The sequence below is a fragment of the Mesoplodon bidens genome, assembly GCF_964165515.1.
Source record: "Mesoplodon bidens genome assembly, chromosome: 15".
Lineage (NCBI taxonomy): Eukaryota > Metazoa > Chordata > Mammalia > Artiodactyla > Ziphiidae > Mesoplodon > Mesoplodon bidens.
The window spans coordinates 6,705,152-6,723,950 of record NC_138171.1 but is presented as its reverse complement, the minus strand read 5'-3'; the positions used below and the strand labels follow the sequence as shown (position 1 = coordinate 6,723,950).

Sequence of the window (18,799 nt, the reverse complement as noted above, 5' to 3'; positions counted from 1 at the left end):
TACTCAGTTCTTAAGTTTCCACGACTGCTTCGGCAACTCTGACATGGAAGCGTATAGCCACGTCCTTCTGTGTAGACATTTCTGATCTCTGTAGGCCTCTTGCACTGAAAGTCGGCCAGGAAAGCATACTTCCTCTCCTAGTTCTCAGTAAGTTCAACACTTCCACCTTGGCCTTCATCATGGTCAAGTTCACCATCTTTGGTTGATGGACAGATGTTGGCAGCTAGAAATACGTCACTTTACGTGATAGGAACACATAGAACCTGAGACCAGCTCCTCTCATGGCACCTCCTCATTTCTAGGCCAAGAGTGAACAGGTGGTGAAAAGAATTACCCATGCACTGCAGACAGGTGTATTTGTGGACTCAGGTTTCAAGTTCACACAGATGCCACAACTCCAGTGTGTCCCATGGGAAGCAGCCTCTGCTGGCTGTACTGCAGGGGCAGCAGGCGTCCACTTTATAAGCCACGATGAACACTGACGCGCCCAGACCCAAGTACGGCTGGGGAGGAGGGATTCCGTGTAGGCAAACACTCCTCCACCAGAGAATCAAGACAAAAGCCACACTTGGAAAATCCATTTGCCAAGAACTGGTTCACCCCACGTGTGAAGCCCTTTGCCATCCTGTTGAGAACACAGTCAGAGGCCGGAGCTGGGCAGGTGTGGATGTGGAGGACTCCTCCCCTCTGTCCGGACCACCTGCAGCTCTGGTGGTCCCCCAGAGGCCCCCGCTCAGTCTCACCAGGAGGCAAGCGGCTGAGGACCAACAAGCAGGCTCGGCGGGGGTACTGGACGGACACTGAGAGCGGTCCTAAAGGAATGCCATGGAGGTAAAAATACAAGTCTATACCAAAGTCTTTATTTTAACATTTAAAAGAAAGAATCACATGTTCATTCCGACAGCTTTACCAGACTGGGCCACCCGATAAGTTACACGCACACAGGGACTTGGAAAGTTATTGCACAGCTTTTCAACGGGTCGAGTCAGGACCAAGCAGCCGCCCTACCCCACAGCCAGGCTGCAAGTCCATCTTCCACAAGGACACCTTACTCAAAACAGGCTGCGGGGTGGCTGCACTTGAACCTTGCCTCCAGACTGATTATATAACCACGGCTCCCACTGCAGTGTCGTGTCTGCAGAGGCGGAGCTCTGAACTGGGAGGCCGAGCACTGCCTGCTCATCAACAGTGTTTCCTGTAGCATCTGGATGGCGGGCAGGCAGCAGGGAGATACGCCAGCATGTCTCAAGGATTTCTGCCCCCAAAGATTCTTAAGATTGTTTGCTAGCTGATTCTTTTTTTTGACTACTCGATGGTTTTGAATTTGCCGTGATCCAGGGGTGTTCAAGTACTTCTTTGAGGGTGGGCCGCTGGCTGGGATTATGCTTCAGCAGTCTGGAAATGAGGTCCCTGGCTCCCTCTGGCACAAAGTCAGGGAATGTGAATTCCACCTGGGTAAGTGTACAATAAGTGACAGAGTCACAAACGTGGCTAAGAGAGAACAGGATAAACATTCAGATCGTAGCCTAAAGTCAAGGCTGATAAGGAAGGAGTTCTAACAGAATGATGGGCCCTTTCTAGTGATGTCTTACCCGTGATATTCTTTTGTAGGTCTCTTGGTATGTGTTTGCCTCAAAAGGAGGCTTCCCAACTAGAAATTCATAGCAAAGCACCCCAAGGCTCCAGAGATCCACCTTCTCATCATGCATCCGGCCTTCAATCATCTCAGGCGGCAAGTAGTCCAGGGTACCGCAGAGGGTGGTTCTCCTAAAAACGGAGGCAGGTTCAGGTTGACGTGCTTCTGTTTCTGATGCACAACAGCTGCTCAAAATCACCAACCATTACACTAACGTTGAGTGCTTTTCCTAGGCTAGATCCTGTGCTACGAAGCGGGTACTATTATAAATCCCCACTTTTAGACAGGGAGATGTACAAGATCTCACAGCTAGCAATCAAGCTGCACTCCAAATCTGTCCAACTCCAGACCTTCCTTAAATGATATAAAATATAGGATTTAAAGTATCACCACTATAAAATTTTGTGGACAACTAGGGAAATTTGAACATGGACTAAATAGCAGATATTAACAAGGCTGTTAATTTTCTCAGGCGTGATAATGGTTGTGATTATACAGGACAATGTCCTTATTTTTAGGACATGCACACTGAAGCACTCAAAGGACAAAGCACGTTGTCTGCAACTTATAAGTAGACGACACACCCAACATGGCAAAATGTTAACAACTATTTGAGTGTAGGCACTGGATAGACAGGTGACCAATTCGGCACGTCTGTATGTTGTTTTTATAACAGAGGTTGGAAACAAACATCAAAACAGGAGCAAAGACCATGCAGGTTTTGCTGGTTTATATCAGTTATTCTTTGCCTGGTGCCCAGTGAGCGCACAAATGCTCGCTCGACTGCGTGGTGACCCAGGATTAAGGAGCTACCTCTCCAGACATCTAGCCTCTCTTCACCACTGAGATTCAGGAGACGGCCCGAATCGGGGGGTTCTCAAATGACAGCACAATATCGCAGGAGCTCTTACAGTTAGCAAGGTACGGGAGGCGAGGAAAAGTGACCAACATTTATAGTGTCCTCTTCAGAAAAGGATCGGCTACCTTTCCTATCACGATGACACCACTGGGAGGTTTTAAGGTACAGTTTAGCCCTGCGATGCCACGAAGCCAGGTGCCAACAGCTCCCACCCGCAGCAGACCAGCAGATTTTTTTTTTTTTTTTAAACAGAGACTGCAGCAGCAGGTTCAGTGCCTTGCTGGAAACAATTAGGAGTGGTCTGTAACAAAAACAAAGCTCCCCACGCCCAATGGCATCTATTTTAGACCACACAATTTTTTTCAACTGGCTTTAAGGTAATCTGGCTAAAACTTTTTAAAGACCTACCCCAAAGTCGACAAACTCTTATTGGTGGATGTATGCTTTTAAATGCCCCACTTCACACGTGGTTCCAAAAGCTCATTTAAACTCCACTTAAATTTTTAAAAGGAGAAAATGTTTTAGCTCCGTTGACAAAGTTCACTTAAATTGTTTCATTAGGTTGATCTCTCCACTTTAAGAGGAGACAGGAAAGGACTGTTCTGTTGACAAACAGAGGACGAAAGAATCTTTGCCCCCCACCCTGAAAGCTCCATCCAAACCAGTTTGGTTCCTTTAAGTTCCCTGAAGAACCGTGCTCTTGGTTCTAGATCTTTGCAAGCGATGCCCTCAGAAACTTCTGTCTCCTGGTCCGGGAAGCAGTGGAGTCTCCCTCACACCAGTCAGTCAGGTGTTACTGCCCCTGTACACATGCTGCACTTCACCTGTCATACACCTGTCATATCTTTTACTTATTTGTCCCTTCATTAGTCTCTAAGGACATTATGCATCTTTTAACCCCAGGCTTAGGACAGGATAAACAGCCCAAAATGGCTGCAGAATAAAAATGTTCTTGAAGACACTAGTTTACTATCAGGCCTAAATTACACCAAAGTACGTGTGTCAGTTATCTGCCCCAACTCAGCACACATCTATACTTTATGTATTTTACTATTTAGCTCATGATTAGCCCCTGGGCTTTTGCTAAACCAAACAAACAAGTTCCACGTCTGAAGTTACATACCTGGAGGATGGGGCATGTACTGACCACCCAAAATCTGCAATCTTAAGCTCTCCGGATGATCCAAGGAGCAGGTTCTCTGGCTTAATGTCTCTATGAATAACTCTCTTTGAATGACAGTAAGACAGGGCATTTGCCAATTCTGTGATATACTATTCAAAAAAAAAAAAAAGTATTGAAAGTCTGTGTTTTAGACTTACATAACAATTTTAGACATCTCTTCTGAAAGGAAACCCAACATAGATTTTAACATGTTTCGTAGATTTTTAAAGCCAAAACTAGAGACAATGGATGACTCTACAAGAAAACAAACCAAGTTAGTGCGCAGCATTAAGTACAAGTGATTCTGTGCTACGTTATTTGCTCACACAGCAGATGTGATATTGAAAGACAGGAAAACACCAAGACAGCACTACATCCCCACGTGGCAATATATGGCCCAGCAGCAATGAATTAAGACAATATTGAAAAACTGGTATAAATTAGGGAGTCAGACGTGTAAACGGTTTTTAACATTTAAAACAAAAACTCTTAAGTACAGACCATTCCCATTTTTAAACCAAGGCCAATTTACAACAAAAGGATTTGTCTGAAGCTAAAATTCTACTCTAAGAGCACCGGAGGAAAAAAATCCTGAACAATAAACTGAGAGCAGCTGTCCTGACACGTTAAGTAGTGGGCTAAATTTGGTGACACACTACATAGTAATTCATTAGTCAGCTTCAAAGTACACAAGCAAGTCAGTCCTCTCGTTCGTTTTGTTTCCATTTCAACTAAAAGATCTAGCAAGCAGGTCCAGAATTTGCTTTAACATATAAATAAGAATGGTTTTATAGTATACTGAAAGAATATATTTAGCTCTGACTTAAGTTAGAGAAGTGTTTGTTTCCCAAAAGTAACTCTAGACAGGACTGAACATTATTTTATACCCAAAAAGGTGTACTAAACAAATGGGTAGAAACCAGATGTTATCGTCAGAAAGGACATTTTTCATTATTTTCAGCCAAAGCCAGAGACCAAAATTTAGACCATAATAAACTGAAAGTGAAGGCAAAGAAAGCTCGTCTCCTGCACCAAAGTTGGGTTGATGATGCTCTAGGAGCACACGTTACAATTCCGGGGGGCAACAGGCTGTGCCTGCTCAAACCTCGGCAAGAACCAGAGCTCTCTGGCACCCAGCTCCCTCCACACCTCCCACGTTAGATTGTGGGTACACATAAAGGTCCCTAACACTTCTCTAGAATGTTTTATTTTAATTAATCAGAAAAGAAAAACAGGTGCGTATATATATCTCCAAACTACTAAGGAATCTAGAAAGAACCAATCTTTTCTTTCAAAGAGCTATCTGTTTACACCAAAGTAAACTCCATCTGCACTGAAGAAAACTGAGTACTACAAATATTAGTTGTCAATTAAATAAGAAACTAGTTTGGTTAACTAATATTTAAAAAGCAAATAAAATAGATTCCTACTTACCCAAAGGGCAAATATTTAAGTTTAAAATAGTACGTCCTCGTTGCACAGACAGGACCGGAGGGTCATTCACCAATAGTGCTGTGATTTCAGCAGAAGATAAAAGTAAAACCACCTGAACTTAATGCCACTTACATGAATGCCAAAAAGAAAATGAGTGTACATACTACCCAGAGACCTCCACCAAGAAACAGAACAAAGTAACCACCATTCAACAGGCCCATCATCGGCTAATTCAACAAAAAACAGCCCAAATTAAGACTCAGCTTCTTCAAACAATTTTCACACAATAAAGGAGAGTAGAATTCGTGGGGGGGGGGCAAAACAAAAACCTGATAATGTTGAACTTTATTAAGATTAAAAACGTCTGCCCCCGGGGCTTCCCTGGTGGCGCAGTGGTTGAGAATCTGCCTGCCAATGCAGGGGACACGGGTTCGAGCCCTGGTCCGGGAAGATCCCACATGCCACGGAGCAACTAGGCCCGTGAGCCACAACTACTGAGCCTGCGCGTCTGGAGCTTGTGCTCCGCAACAAGAGAGGCCGCAACAGTGAGAGGCCCGCGCACCACGATGAAGAGTGGGCCCCCGCTCGCCACAACTGGAGAAAGCCCTCACACAGAAACGAAGACGCAACACAGCCAAAAATAAATAAATTAATTAATTTAAAAAAATAAGTCTGCCCCTGAAAAACACAGTTAAGAGAATAAAAACACGAGCCACAGACTGGGAGAAAACGTGATAAAGGACACATATCACAAATACACACGAACCCTTAAAATTCAGTAAGACAACAACAAAAATATTTAATGGGCAAAAGATCTGAAGAAACACCTCAAAGATGATATACAGATGACAAACACATTAAAAGATGCTCAACATTGTACGTCATTAGAGAACTGCAAATTAAAACAGTGAGGCACCACTGTACACCTACTGGAATGACTGAAATCCAAAAAGCTCAACACCACCAGCTGCTGGTAAGGAGCAACAGGAACTCTCATTCATGGGTGGGAATGCCAGGATGGTGTATCCATTTTGGAAGACAGTTTAACAGTTTCTTAAAAGCTAAATGTAGTCTTACCATACAAGCCAGCAATCGCACCCCTAAGTATTTACCCAGCCAGTTTGAAAACCTATGTCCCACAAAAACCTGCATGCAATTGTTTATAGCAGCTTTACTCGTAATCACCGAAAACTGGAAGAAACCAAGATGCCCTTCAGTAGGTGAAGAGATAATAATGGAACAGTATTCACCAATAGAAAGAAATGAGCTATCAAACCCTAAAAAGATACAGATGAATCTCAAATGCATACAGTTGTTTCCCACAGGGTAACTGGTTAACAATGCTACCACTACACATGAACACTGGAATTGAACAGATAAATGGATGGCGGAGGGTGGAACCCAAGTTTCTCAATGTTGGGGTGGAGGTTACAGATAAGCAAGGGAGGAGGGTAAAATGATCCATGCGATGATGGACTCATGTTTTGCTTAATATAGATACGGATGGATAAATATAGAAATACTTTTAGATACATGCATTTACATGGATTACTATACACATATTTCCTTGCTTTCTGTCAGCTGAAAGCCTAGAAGTAATGACACTCAGTAGCAATGGTCATATCCAGCGCCCAGATCTTGGTTTCTAATAACATTTTCCAGTAAAAGGAACCAAAGCTCCGTGGAGAAATAACAAATTCTAAGACGGGGATAGGAAATGTACAAGATGAAGCTGGAACATCTTGTAGCACCAGGAAACAAGAAAGTGCTTTTACATGCACGCAACACACACAATGATAGGGACATATCCAAAGGACACAGGAACCACGAGAGAGCTCCCAGTGGCCAAAACTGGAACAATGAGAGCAAAGTGGTATTAGATTATACTCAATGTATAAAATAATCCATAAGTCCATGTTAATAAAGGATTGACTACATTTTCTGACTATTTTAACATCATTGTGCCTTTGGTGTGGATATCTGTTGTTGTTATATGTCTTTTATGTCTATGGATTAATTTTGTCTGGTGAATCAAAGGATTTATATCATTTATCAAATTTGGAAAATTCCCAGCCATTATCACTTCAAACATTACCTTCTGCCCATTTCTCTATTATTTTTTCCTTCAGGATTACAAAATTTATTACCAAATTTATATAAGAAGTAAACATTACTTCCAAATGTCAAAAATAAATAAATAAATAAAAATGAGTGAGTAAATAAATAGTGGAGAATAGAGAAATATCTGGTACAGAATTCCAAATAACTTATGTCGATACCCTGCCCTATAGGAGATGAAACATAACCCCCCATGGGCTGTTCCTCTGAAAGGACAGAGCATGCAAAGGGAGAAAAAGAGTAACTTTACAGTGGAGAAACCTGACAAACACTACCTCAGCCAGGTGGTCAAGGCCGACGCTCAGGGATGAGCCAGGTTAATAGTATGTACCCTTGATACGAGAATGCATTTTACCTCTGATCTTCCTCTCAAAAACCCATAACCCTAATCTAATCATGAGACACTAAAGAAATCTGGATGAAGTATGGATTTCAGTCAATAGTTATGTACCAGTATTGGTTCATTAGTTATGACAACTGTACCACACTGATAAAATATAAATAGGAGAAATTAGGTGTGTATTAATAGGAGAAAGTAAGTCTGTACTATCTTCAGTTATTCTATAAGTCTAAAAACTAATCTAAAACAAATTTTTCTTTTTTTTTTTTAAAGGGAGCAACTATACATTTCCACAGAAACAGCTGTGGAAACCAACCACAATATTCCATTTGGTACCTGATTTTATCTGTATATAAAAGGTACACCTAAGCTATTTTGATTTTTCCATTTCAAATATTTGATCTGATTAAGCTATCTTCCCATGAGACAAAACCCCCTCTATTATATAATGAAAGGTACACTGCTAGGTAGGACAGGTATAGAGGAAACAGAACTAGTCTGGACAACAAATGAAAACTTACAGTAGCAGTTCTCTGCTCATCAAACTTTGACAGTTTCTGAAGTTCTCTATAGACAGCTCCAAGGGGTGCATATTCCAGAATTAGGTAGACTCTGGTAGCATCATGGAAATAACCATACAGCCTGAGAATATTTGGATGCCTGCAACGAAGGACGAACACTCTAACACCTGGTTTTGGAGCTGATATGTACTGAGTATCAAACAAATCCTCATGTGAAACCAGTGGTGAAAACTGCTGCTGGCCACAGATCCCACCTTCCACCCACCTTGAGAATTTGAAACTACAGACCCACTGTAAGAAAAAGATGTACACTGCTATCAATTTACATGCATTTCAAGGTATTAATGGACCTTGGGTTTAGTTAAGACTATTGCCTTCCTTTAGGCCATCTATATTCTTAGGTGGGGAAAGAAATCAGGTAAATATTAAGTCTCTGCAAATTGGGAAAAAAAAAAAAAGACATGGCATTCCCACAGTAGTTGAAACCCAAATACCATGAGACAGACAACACAGGCAGCGTTCACGAATGGCACGGGATGTGCCGCTGACAGCTTTGGGCAGCTGAGCACAGGCTAGCTGTTTTTTTGTTTTGCTTTTTTTTTTTTTTTAATTCACTGAAAGCAAAAAGAAAAAGATCCACTGGCCAAAGTCAACCTGTAGGCTGCCAGTTTGCAACCTGGACTCAGAATAAAAGGTATCATTCCCTTTAATTATCCACCAAAACAAAACAAAACAAGAACACCTCCAGTAAATTACTCCATCAACAAAACAAACCTTCAAGAGATTTTTCAGGACCTCAGCACTTAAGTCTAGTGAATTTAGTCACTCTCTGCAGTACTACAGAGCCAGCCTTCTACAAAGAAGTTGACAGTCATTTAACTCTTAAAGTTCTGTACACCACTCTCCTGGACATCAATCTGAAAACTTACCTAAGGTGGGACTGTATTTCTACTTCCCTCCTCAGCTGATGCTCAACTCCTGCTTTCTCCAACTGAGCTTTAAATAATACCTTAAGAGCCAGGATAAACTTGCTTTGTTTTTCTCTCGCCAAGTAAACATTACCAAACTTCCCTTTACCCAGCGGACGACCAATTTCAAAATCTTCCAAAGCCCACTGCCTTCTAGGAAAGAATTGAACATTTTAAAATGTGAAGAAAACACATCTTTTCTAACAATGTATATTAGTGAGTAGTAGACATCCTATAAATTTTATATTCAAAGTTGTATTGAGTATGTACCCTCTGCAAGAACCAAACCAATAACCACAATTAATGAGTCACCCACCCGCCATCAGCTGAGTGACTCTGTGACGAGGAACAACCTGGACTGTTAGAGCTGAAGCACTCATTGGAAAGTGTCCCAAGGCAGTACTACGCTCTGGAGCACAGACCTATTAACAACAACACTTAGGACCGTAAGAAGGATTAGATGAGTAATTGGAGAGGGAAAAATGCTGCAGAACCACCTGCGAGCCTCTTTCAAACCAAGCACAGCCTCCTCCAGCCCCGGAGATGTGAACATTCTCAGTTGGAGAACAACCACTCTGGTTAAGCAAGCGGGATGGAGGCCACAGGGCAGTGGGGTGAGAACCATTGGATGTAGATTCTCAGAAAGCCTCCGGTAGGCGCTAGAGCAAAAGAGGCTGTGGGTTCATTCCTGGCTCCTATCACATTCTAGAATCTAGACAGTTCAGAGACTGAGAGCAGGGGAAAATACAGCCAAGCTTTATTATGAGGAACAAGTATAATAATTCTATCAAAACTTTCAAAATACTCAGACAGTCATGTATTAGTCCATAGCTCTGCAATAGGACCACATTTTGTTGTTGTTTTTTTTAACTTCCACCTCTTTACTAGAATAGAAAAAAGGATAGAAGCATACATAAACCATATGTAGTACTTACTTCTGAAGGTAGAGAGGAATTTTTACTTCACACATTTCTGTAACAGATTCCTACAAGTCATTTCTAAATTTGGAAAGCAGTAAGAAAAACTCGGGTCCCTAACAAACATCCATCATTAAAATTCCTTCTCCCTGTTTTTAAAGATTGGAAATTTGAAACATCTATATTTTCTAGGTGAAAATACAGTATAAAGACCTATTTTAAAAGTGTTCCCTTAACTAAATTTGCAATTACACGGTGTATTCTAGTAGAATGATGGCACAGAACTCTGTAAACAAGATAAAACTTACCTTTTTGATTCTTCATTTTTCTGTTTTGATGCCGCTTCCTTTTCAGGATTATTTCCTAGATAGAGTAAGTTAAAAACCTGTTTTTAGGATAACTATACAGAATAAGTTAAAAATATTTGATTAGAGATGAATCAAAGAATAGCCACCAAAATATTAGTGTATGTCCAGAATGATAGATCTGAACTATTTCTAGTTTTATTTATTTATTTATTTTTTAAAAAGGGACTTCCCTGGTGGTCCGGTGGTAAATAATTCGCCCTGCAGTGCTGGGGATGCAGGTTCTATCCCTGGTCGGGGAACTAAGATCCCACATGCCGAGGGGCAACTAAGCCCATGCACCACAACTACTGAGCTCGCGTGCCTCAACTACAGAGCTCATGCAACCTGGAGCCCGTGCACCACTACTAGAGAAGAGAAAACCAGCGTGCTGCAACGAAAGATCCCGCATGCCTCAACGAAGATCCCGCGTGCCAAAACTAAGACCCAACGCAGCCAAAATAAATAAATAATAAATAAATAAAATATTTTTAAAAAAGACTACTACACTGTAACCTGACTCCTGCCATTTCAAGTCTTTATAGAACTTCGAGAGTAAAGACAAGCAGATACATATACCTAGGCCCTTAGATAATCTCCGTGAAGCCTCAGTTTCTAAATGAAGAGCTTCTAAAGCAGAATTACCAATCTTCCCATCCATTACAAGCTCCCATCTCGTCACCTTTTCCCCAGGAGGTGGGCCAGCCAGCTGTCCATTTGCTACACAACGTGCAACAAAGCATAAGCCAACCACCACCCTCCTTCCACTGTATTGGTGGCCAAGGGGAAATTACATGGGACATTTCCACTTGTCTATTTCCAGCACTTCAAACTCTTAACAGCAGCACATTTTGCTCTGGTCAGGTATTTGAATTCAGGCCTCAGCTGGACTCTTCCCCTCCCTGGTTCACAATCTCAGTTAAGGCCACCAGTATAACCACCACCCCCATGTCCGGTTTATTGCCCAGTTCTGTCAAGTCTGCATCCTAAGTGAGCTCTCGGATTTGTCTGCACCACTCCATCCTGGCTGTCTTCAAATAAGTTAACACTTCGAAGTCTTAGCTTCCTCCTCCCCAAAACCAAGTTAAAAACCATGGCTGCCTTTGTAGAGTGGTTACGAGTACAGAATGACACAACGCGGATGAAGGAAGCCTGCTGTGTGGGCGCTCACACCTGGTAAATGCTAACTATTAGCACCGACCCGCTCCGCCTGGGTCAGGCCGCTGCCATATCGGCCCCAAACCACAGTGGCTTCCCTCCTACCTGGTACCCCTGGGTCCAGCAACGCTACTCTCCAATTCATGCCCCACATTCAGATGAACTTTCTATAAAGGCAAGTCAGCCCGTCCTCCGCTCAAAAACCTTTCAGCAGCTTCCCAGTGCACACGGGATGGAGCCCCACTCACCGCGGCCAGCAGTGCCCACCTCGACCTGACCTGGCCCGCCTCAGTCCACCCACTCCCCACGCCCGGCACTTCCCTCCATGCCCCAGAACCCTGGAGCTGTTCAGCTCCAAGAGTACCTGCTACAAGAACCCCATCCCTCCCCTCCGCCCCTAATATGCAGTCAAAGAACACGGCCCTGGTGCTGTGTCCTCCCCGGCTGCCAACTCTTCCTTGAGGGTGGGAGTACGGCCTGGCCCACGGGAGACACTGGTACTTCACCCAGACACCAGATTTTCTCCCCAGCCTCAGTAGAACATGACGTAAAAGCGAGGGTTCCAAACAATAAACACACGTCTACACACTTGCTTTTTTAGCAACTGAAAAGAACGGCTCTCCAATGAGCCTCAGAGCGCTGATTACCAGGTGCTAGGAGCTGGGGCTGCTCGCTCTTTTGGGTATTACTCAGCGGCCTGGAGACAGGACGAGGGGCGCTGGCTGCCTGCGCCGGCTTCTGCTTCAGGGGCTGTACGGGTTTTTGGCTGGAGACAAGCTTTTGCACTTGTGAAGGAACACGCTGCGAGGAATTTGAAGGACACAAGACCCGCTGAGCCTGGCCACTGTTCGCAGACACCGGATTCTGAGAAGGAAATTGCTGAGTCACCGGAACACGTTTGGGGCCATCACCAAGTGGAACTGTCGTCTAGATTGGGGAGGAAAAAGGAACTTTATGGTCTCCATGAACGAAAGCTGAATATCATGAGAATATTCCAAAAGTCTGTTTTCCAATATAAGAAAATGAGTGTCACTCACTGATAACAGACGGAAGGGGAAAGCGATTTAATCAGCACTTCCAGAGCATACAGTCAGTATACGGCTGCAACACCTGAATGACACTGCCTCCCCTTCCCCAACAGCCACCCCTAGAAAGCACGCCCCCATAAACAAATGCTCGTGAACAAACTTTCATCGGAAAAGGGAGGCGTTAAACACTAAGAATTCACAATGACTTGGGAATGATTATTTAGCAAGAAGCTGCAATTTGGAAACTTTATACCAAAATCCCAATTCCAACAACATTTCTTTGACAATACCTATGTTTAGAAAAAAGACTGAAAGAAATACATCAAAATATTCAACAGTGATTATTCTTTTAATTAATTAATTAATTAATTAATTAATTTTTGGCTGTGTTGGGTCTTCGTTTCTGTGTGAGGGCTTTCTCTAGTTGCGGTAAGCGGGGGCCACTCTTCGTGGCGGTGCGTGGGCCTCTGTTGTTGCGGAGCACAGGCTCCAGACGCACAGGCTCAGTAGTTGGGGCGCACAGGCCTAGTTGCTCCGCAGCATGTGGGATCTTCCCAGACCAGGGCTCGAACCCGTGTCCCCTGCATTGGCAGGCAGATTCTCAACCACTGCGCCACCAGGGAAGCCCTCAACAGTGATTATCTTTGAGTAAAGAAGTTTTGGAGAATTTCTGTACTCGCCAGATTTTCCACAAAAGCTAATTACTACTTTTTTTTTTTTTTTACAATGACCACAGTTTTAATAGTCCAAAATGCTAATTACTACTGATTTAGTAGTGTTTTAATTTCCAAGTGTTCAATACTGACAAAATGCATCTGAGGCAAAAGACAAAATAAACACAGGCTCTTCAAAAAGTTACTACCAAAATATATTATTTACATGCCTGTAAGTTGGATGTCACACGTTTCTAAAATACTTAAATTCTAAGGCCCTGAGCTAATCAAACACAGGGCAGGGGGCACTTCCTCTAGCTTCAGTGGAGGAAATTTCCTCATAAACAACAGTGCCAGAAGAGAAGCCTCAGAATCCATCACCAGCTTGCTGGTACAAGTGCTTTCCAAGAGAGGGTTTCCAACTTACAGGAAAAAGAGATTTGCTTCTGAAATTAGCAGCATCCACAACACAGCAGACATTCAGGCAGCAAAAAACATTTTAAACATCAAGCGATTTTCTTTTTATATAAATTTATTTATTTATTTATTTTTGGCTATGTTGGGTCTTCATTGCTGCGCACGGCCTTTCTCTAGTTGCGGTGCACGGGCTTCTCATTGCGGTGGCTTCTCTTGTCGCAGAGCACCGGCTCTAGAGCACAGGCTCAGTAGTTGTGGCGCACGGGCTTAGTTGCTCTGCGGCAGCTCGAACCCGTGTCCCCTGCATTGGCAGGCGGATTCTTAACCACTGTGCCACCAGGGAAGTCCCTAGAGCAATTTTTTAAAATGATTTTTATCATCAGAATTGAGAATCAAATACAGTGAACCAATTTAGCCTTTTTCTGGTTGGTCATTTTTACACTTTCAGCCAGTAAAAAAGGCTAAGTATCCATTTTTCGAAGATGAAGACTTCTAAAACCAAACCCGTTCCCTCAAAAAAAAAAAAAAAAAAAACAAACCAAAAAACAAGCAGTATTTATATTCTTCTAATTTCCTAGAAGGAAAAAAAAAAACCTGGGGATTACTTATATTAAAAGGATCTTTCTGTGAGAGACCCATTCACCTAACTGCTCCACAAATATTCATCAAATGCTAAGTAAGGGCCAGGGGGTCTCTCCTCCTGGATTCCAATCTACCCCAAGCTGAACTGAGCACCCCTCCTAGGAATTACTCAGGCTATATGTATATATAGTACGGTCCTGGCTCACACACCTACCCAGAAGGGCTCTAAGTTCTTTAAAGTCAAAGACCACGTGCTTTTCACCGTTGTGATCCCTGCACCTGACACAGAACCTGGCTCCAAGGGGGCTCCCGGGAAGCGCCCACTGAACTGCTGCTCGACATTCCTCTAAAGCGTGAGCAGAACCAACTATGGCAAAGAAATTAATTTCTGGCAAGCAAGGAAGTGCGGGCAAGTATTAAGCACCTACTACGTACATCATTATCCAGCATGCAATGGAGCAATACAGATACTTAAACAGCTAACTGTAAGACAAAGCAGAGGAAATAAAAGTTACGGTGAAAGAAGCAACGAAGTGTTATTGAATGCGTAGAAAAATGACTAATTTCCCACGCAGGAACGTGGTAGAGGGATCTAAAGTTACAACCCAAGGTAAAGGTAAAAAGAATTCTAGATTTAAAACCCAATCTCAAACAACTATACCCCAATAAAAATAATAATAATATAAATAAATAATAAAATAAAACCCAATCTCCCTTTGGGTTTTATAAATGTGATTTGAGATTACAGATTATTCGATTTACCTTAGGCCCCGAGATGCTGTTTTCTTTACATTTGTCCATGATGCCTGAAAAGAAAAAAGAACCACCTTTAACTTGTAAAAATCCACCTGCTTCCAAGTGTTATGCCGGATGAGGGTTATAAATCCTGATGAAAAAGCCTCAACATCACACAGAATTTTACATGTTTTGTCATCCAAATGAGGCTGATAAGGGAGCAATGTTTTGTTGCCTGATACCACGTGCAGGCGTGGGGGCCTTCCCCCCACCTCACACACTGCAGCCCGCCCCTCCCCAATACTCAGACTTCACTCCTGAACCGCCCTGTCCTGCCCCATGGTCTCTCTAATGGACCACTTCCATCACTGTACAAGCCAGCTTCCACACCTGCCGCCTTCAGAATAAAAAAGGTCCTCTTTACCCCAAAACTGACTCAAGCTATGACCACATCTCTGGCCTCCCCTTTCAACAGCAAAGCTCTGCAAGTCTCTACCACTTCCCTCACGCTGCCACAAGCTCCCTCCCACAGGGCTTTTATCCCCACCGCCAGCCCAGCTCCAGACTGACCCCTGCTGTTGCTAAACCCAAAGGTCAATTCTCGGCCTTCCTCGAACGCGCATTCCCTGCATGCCAGGGGATCCGGCACTCTTTCCACCCCTTTCTTCACTCAGCTCGCAGATTTGTCTCCACCTCACTGCTGTCCCACCGCAACCGCCTTTGCTGATCAGCCTCACGTGTACCACCAATCTCAGTGTCTGGGGTGACGCCGGAATGGACTCCGCAGGTCTCCATCTACACCTGCCTAGGGCCCCAGGGCTCTGAACATCTTTATCAAGAGACCTCGAATTTGCGTCTACTGCCCTCCCCTCTCCTGCGACTGCCAGGCTCTCTAACAACCTGCTCAGGATCCCCCAGGAAGGTCTGCCAGGCGTCTCAACCCAACACACCAAATGAAACCTCTTCTCTCCGGCACACTTCTTTTCCCCTTTGCCATGGGGGATGCCCAGAAACACTTCTTTCCCAACTACACTCACTCCCTCGGTGAGCTCATCCCGTCTCCTGGCCTTCAGTACCATCCACAGGCTGAGGATCCCCAAATTTCCATCGGAACTCTGACCACCTGGTAATCTGAGAGCATCTCAATCTTAAACTGTCCCCAACTGAAGTCCTGCTCCCTTCCCCACCCCCATCTCCGGCAACCCGCTCTCTCGGACTGCGGACTGGGCTGCCCCCATCTCAGTAGACAGCAAATCCATCCTGCCAGTTGCTCAAGTCTAAAGTCTTCGCACAATCTTTTACACGGTTCTCCCTCAAACCCCTTATCTGATCCATCAGCAATTCTTACAGGCTCTGTCTTCAAAATCACTGCTCACAGCCTTTACTACTCCCACCTCGTCAAACCAGTTTTCTCTCCCCGCAATTATTTGCAAAGGGCTCCCAATGGTCACTCTGCTTCCACCCTTCTCCCATTAAGTCCATTCGCAACACTGTGCCCAATGATCCCATTAACAAGTCAGATATATGGTCCTTGGTTCAGAGGCCCCTCATGGTTGCTCAACTCAAATTCAAAATCTTACTTGCACATATAGGCCTATAAAGTCTCACAGAATGTGGATCTTGACCACCTCTGTGACCGGATCTCCTCCTCTTGTCTATTGCACACCAGCCATTCAGGGCTCCTCCCTTTCCCTGGCAGAGAAGTCCCCTGCCACAGGGCCTTTGCACTTCCTGTTCCCTCTACCTATGAGGCTCCTCCCTATAACAGAAGTGTGGCTGTTCCTTCATTTCATTCATGCTGAGATGTCCCTTTCAGATCATCTCTCTTTTACTTTTACTTAACACGTTACATAACATTATTTGTACTTGTTTACCATCTGAGTCCCCAGACTCAGATACCCAGCTACCTGCTCAGTATCTCTAAAGAAAGTAAGCTCCACAGGAGGAAGAGCTTAGTCCCATTTTGTTCACTGTTACCTCCCCAGAACATGCCTGGCACACAGTATGTACGCTCATCTTTTGGGAATGAATCAATCCATTAACAAAGCAGATCAGTAATAAAAAAAAATAGTTTCTAACACTTAGGAAGCGTTAGAATCACTTCCTGTGAGTCAGGCACAACAACCTATCGAGTAAGTAGAACATAAACTCCAAGAAAGCAGAAACCTTTCTCTATTCCTCTTACTCAGATGCTCCCTATATTCTAGAATCCAATCAGAAAGCACTCCTCAGCCCCACGCTTTCACATCCACTTTATAAGTCATCAGATAACTCCACCTCGAAGACGGGACCAGGCTAAAGAGCCTGGAGTCCTTATATCAAACAGCCATTAAGACATAATAGACAAAAAAGAAAAGGAAATACATTCTCCTATTATGTGAATTTCACACACGCTCTGATGCTTTCTTCACTCTCCCTAACAGTTACAAGCAGCAGGCTCACGAGAGCACACAGGCCAATGAACACTGATTCAACAGTCTTCAACAGAAGCTACAGGCATTCACTCCAATGTAATGCACTTTCCTTCTCAGGAAGAACAATAACGGAATGGAACGTGATTCTGATCCAGAAATTCTGGAGAAAGCCGCAAGAAGACTGCTTCTCAGGTGATTCTGGCCTGCAGCCCAGTTCAGGAGTCACATGTCCAGACGACCTGCACAAGATCCCTGCAGTTCAAACCAGAGATCCTACTAGTCTAAACAGCAAAACAGATTTAATAGCACTGTGGGTTGAGACTTTTCCTTCCTTCGTTAAACCTGCAAACGTCTGCACAGATGCAGGAGAGTGGAGAGGAAATGAGTATGTTGCTGAGAAGCATTTAATTCAAAGAACTAGGAAGGTTAAGGATGAGAAGGAAACAGTGAAAGTCAAGGGTGATGGCTACATCTACATCAGGAGGACATGTGCTAGAAATGGAGACTTTCAGGCTCAACCCCAGACCTAACAGCTAGATCCTGCGTTTCAAAGACACCCCCAGATGACCAGTATGTGGCTGGGCTAGACCACTAGTTCTCAACGAAGCATAAGAATCACCTGCAGAGCTTGATATAAATACAGACACCTGAGTCCTACACCCAAGCGCTTCTGATCCCTTAGGTGGGTTCACATTTTTAACAAGGACGCTCAAATAATCCCGATAACGGTAGTCCAAGGTCTATGGTTTGAGAAGCACTGGCCCAGGAAGGCTTCTTTGAGGAAGTTAGTTATTTATTCACCCACTCATCCGTCCCGCCCGGACAAGGGCCTTTCCTGGCTAGTCTACCCAAAGTAGCCCCCGGTTCCTAGCGCTCATCCCTAGTGGAAGTTTTGCTAGTTCATCGTCTGTCTCCTCACCCCCCAGAACGTAAACTCCAAGACAGCAAAAACCTTCTGTACTTCCTTACCCAGGTGCTCACTGAACACGAGAATCCCATCAGAAAGCACCCCCAGAGCCTCCCCACCCACGCCACACAACCCAACGCACTCCAGGTGTTTAATAAACACCAGGCGGCATGTTACAGGGCGTCTGGGGACCCAGGAGCTGATGGGGGGACGCTGGAATAGCACGGGGGGACGCAGGGAGGAACTGGGGGACCAAGGGAGGCTTTCTCGCCCCGACCCTCCCCTCGCCGGCCCAGCGGCCCCAAAGACCGCTTCCCTCCCACCCACCCCCAAAGGCCACCCAGGGTCCTCCAGCCCGCCCCACAGAGATGCCCCAGGTCTACGTACCTACGGCCTCCCACCTCCAACCCGAAGCCTCCGAGTCCTCCTGAGAGCTCAGCCGTTAGGAGTCAAAGTCTTCATTTTAAATAGGAGTTAAACCCTCGAACCCGAAAGCTGATTGGTCGGGGCTAGAGAGGCGCTGCCTTTTCATTGGTTCAAAACCAACTCGACGGCTTGAGTCACGGCCCGGCGGAGACGGCGCGCAGGCGCACTTGCTTCGTAAGG

At 44.3% G+C, this 18,799-nt stretch overlaps 1 protein-coding gene across 1 annotated transcript; it reads right to left on the bottom strand.

The window, feature by feature from the left end:
* Positions 1–838: 838 nt before the first annotated feature.
* AURKA (aurora kinase A) lies at positions 839–18,664 on the bottom strand. The gene is made up of 9 exons (XM_081255468.1): positions 18,581–18,664; positions 14,900–14,943; positions 12,105–12,384; positions 10,264–10,318; positions 9,000–9,191; positions 8,071–8,209; positions 3,619–3,767; positions 1,593–1,767; positions 839–1,451 (listed from the first exon to the last, which is right to left on the bottom strand). The coding sequence occupies exons 2-9, from the start codon at positions 14,936–14,938 to the stop codon at positions 1,272–1,274; spliced, it is 1,209 nt and encodes a 402-aa protein (XP_081111594.1). The 5' UTR covers positions 14,939–14,943; positions 18,581–18,664; the 3' UTR covers positions 839–1,271.
* Positions 18,665–18,799: the final 135 nt, after the last annotated feature.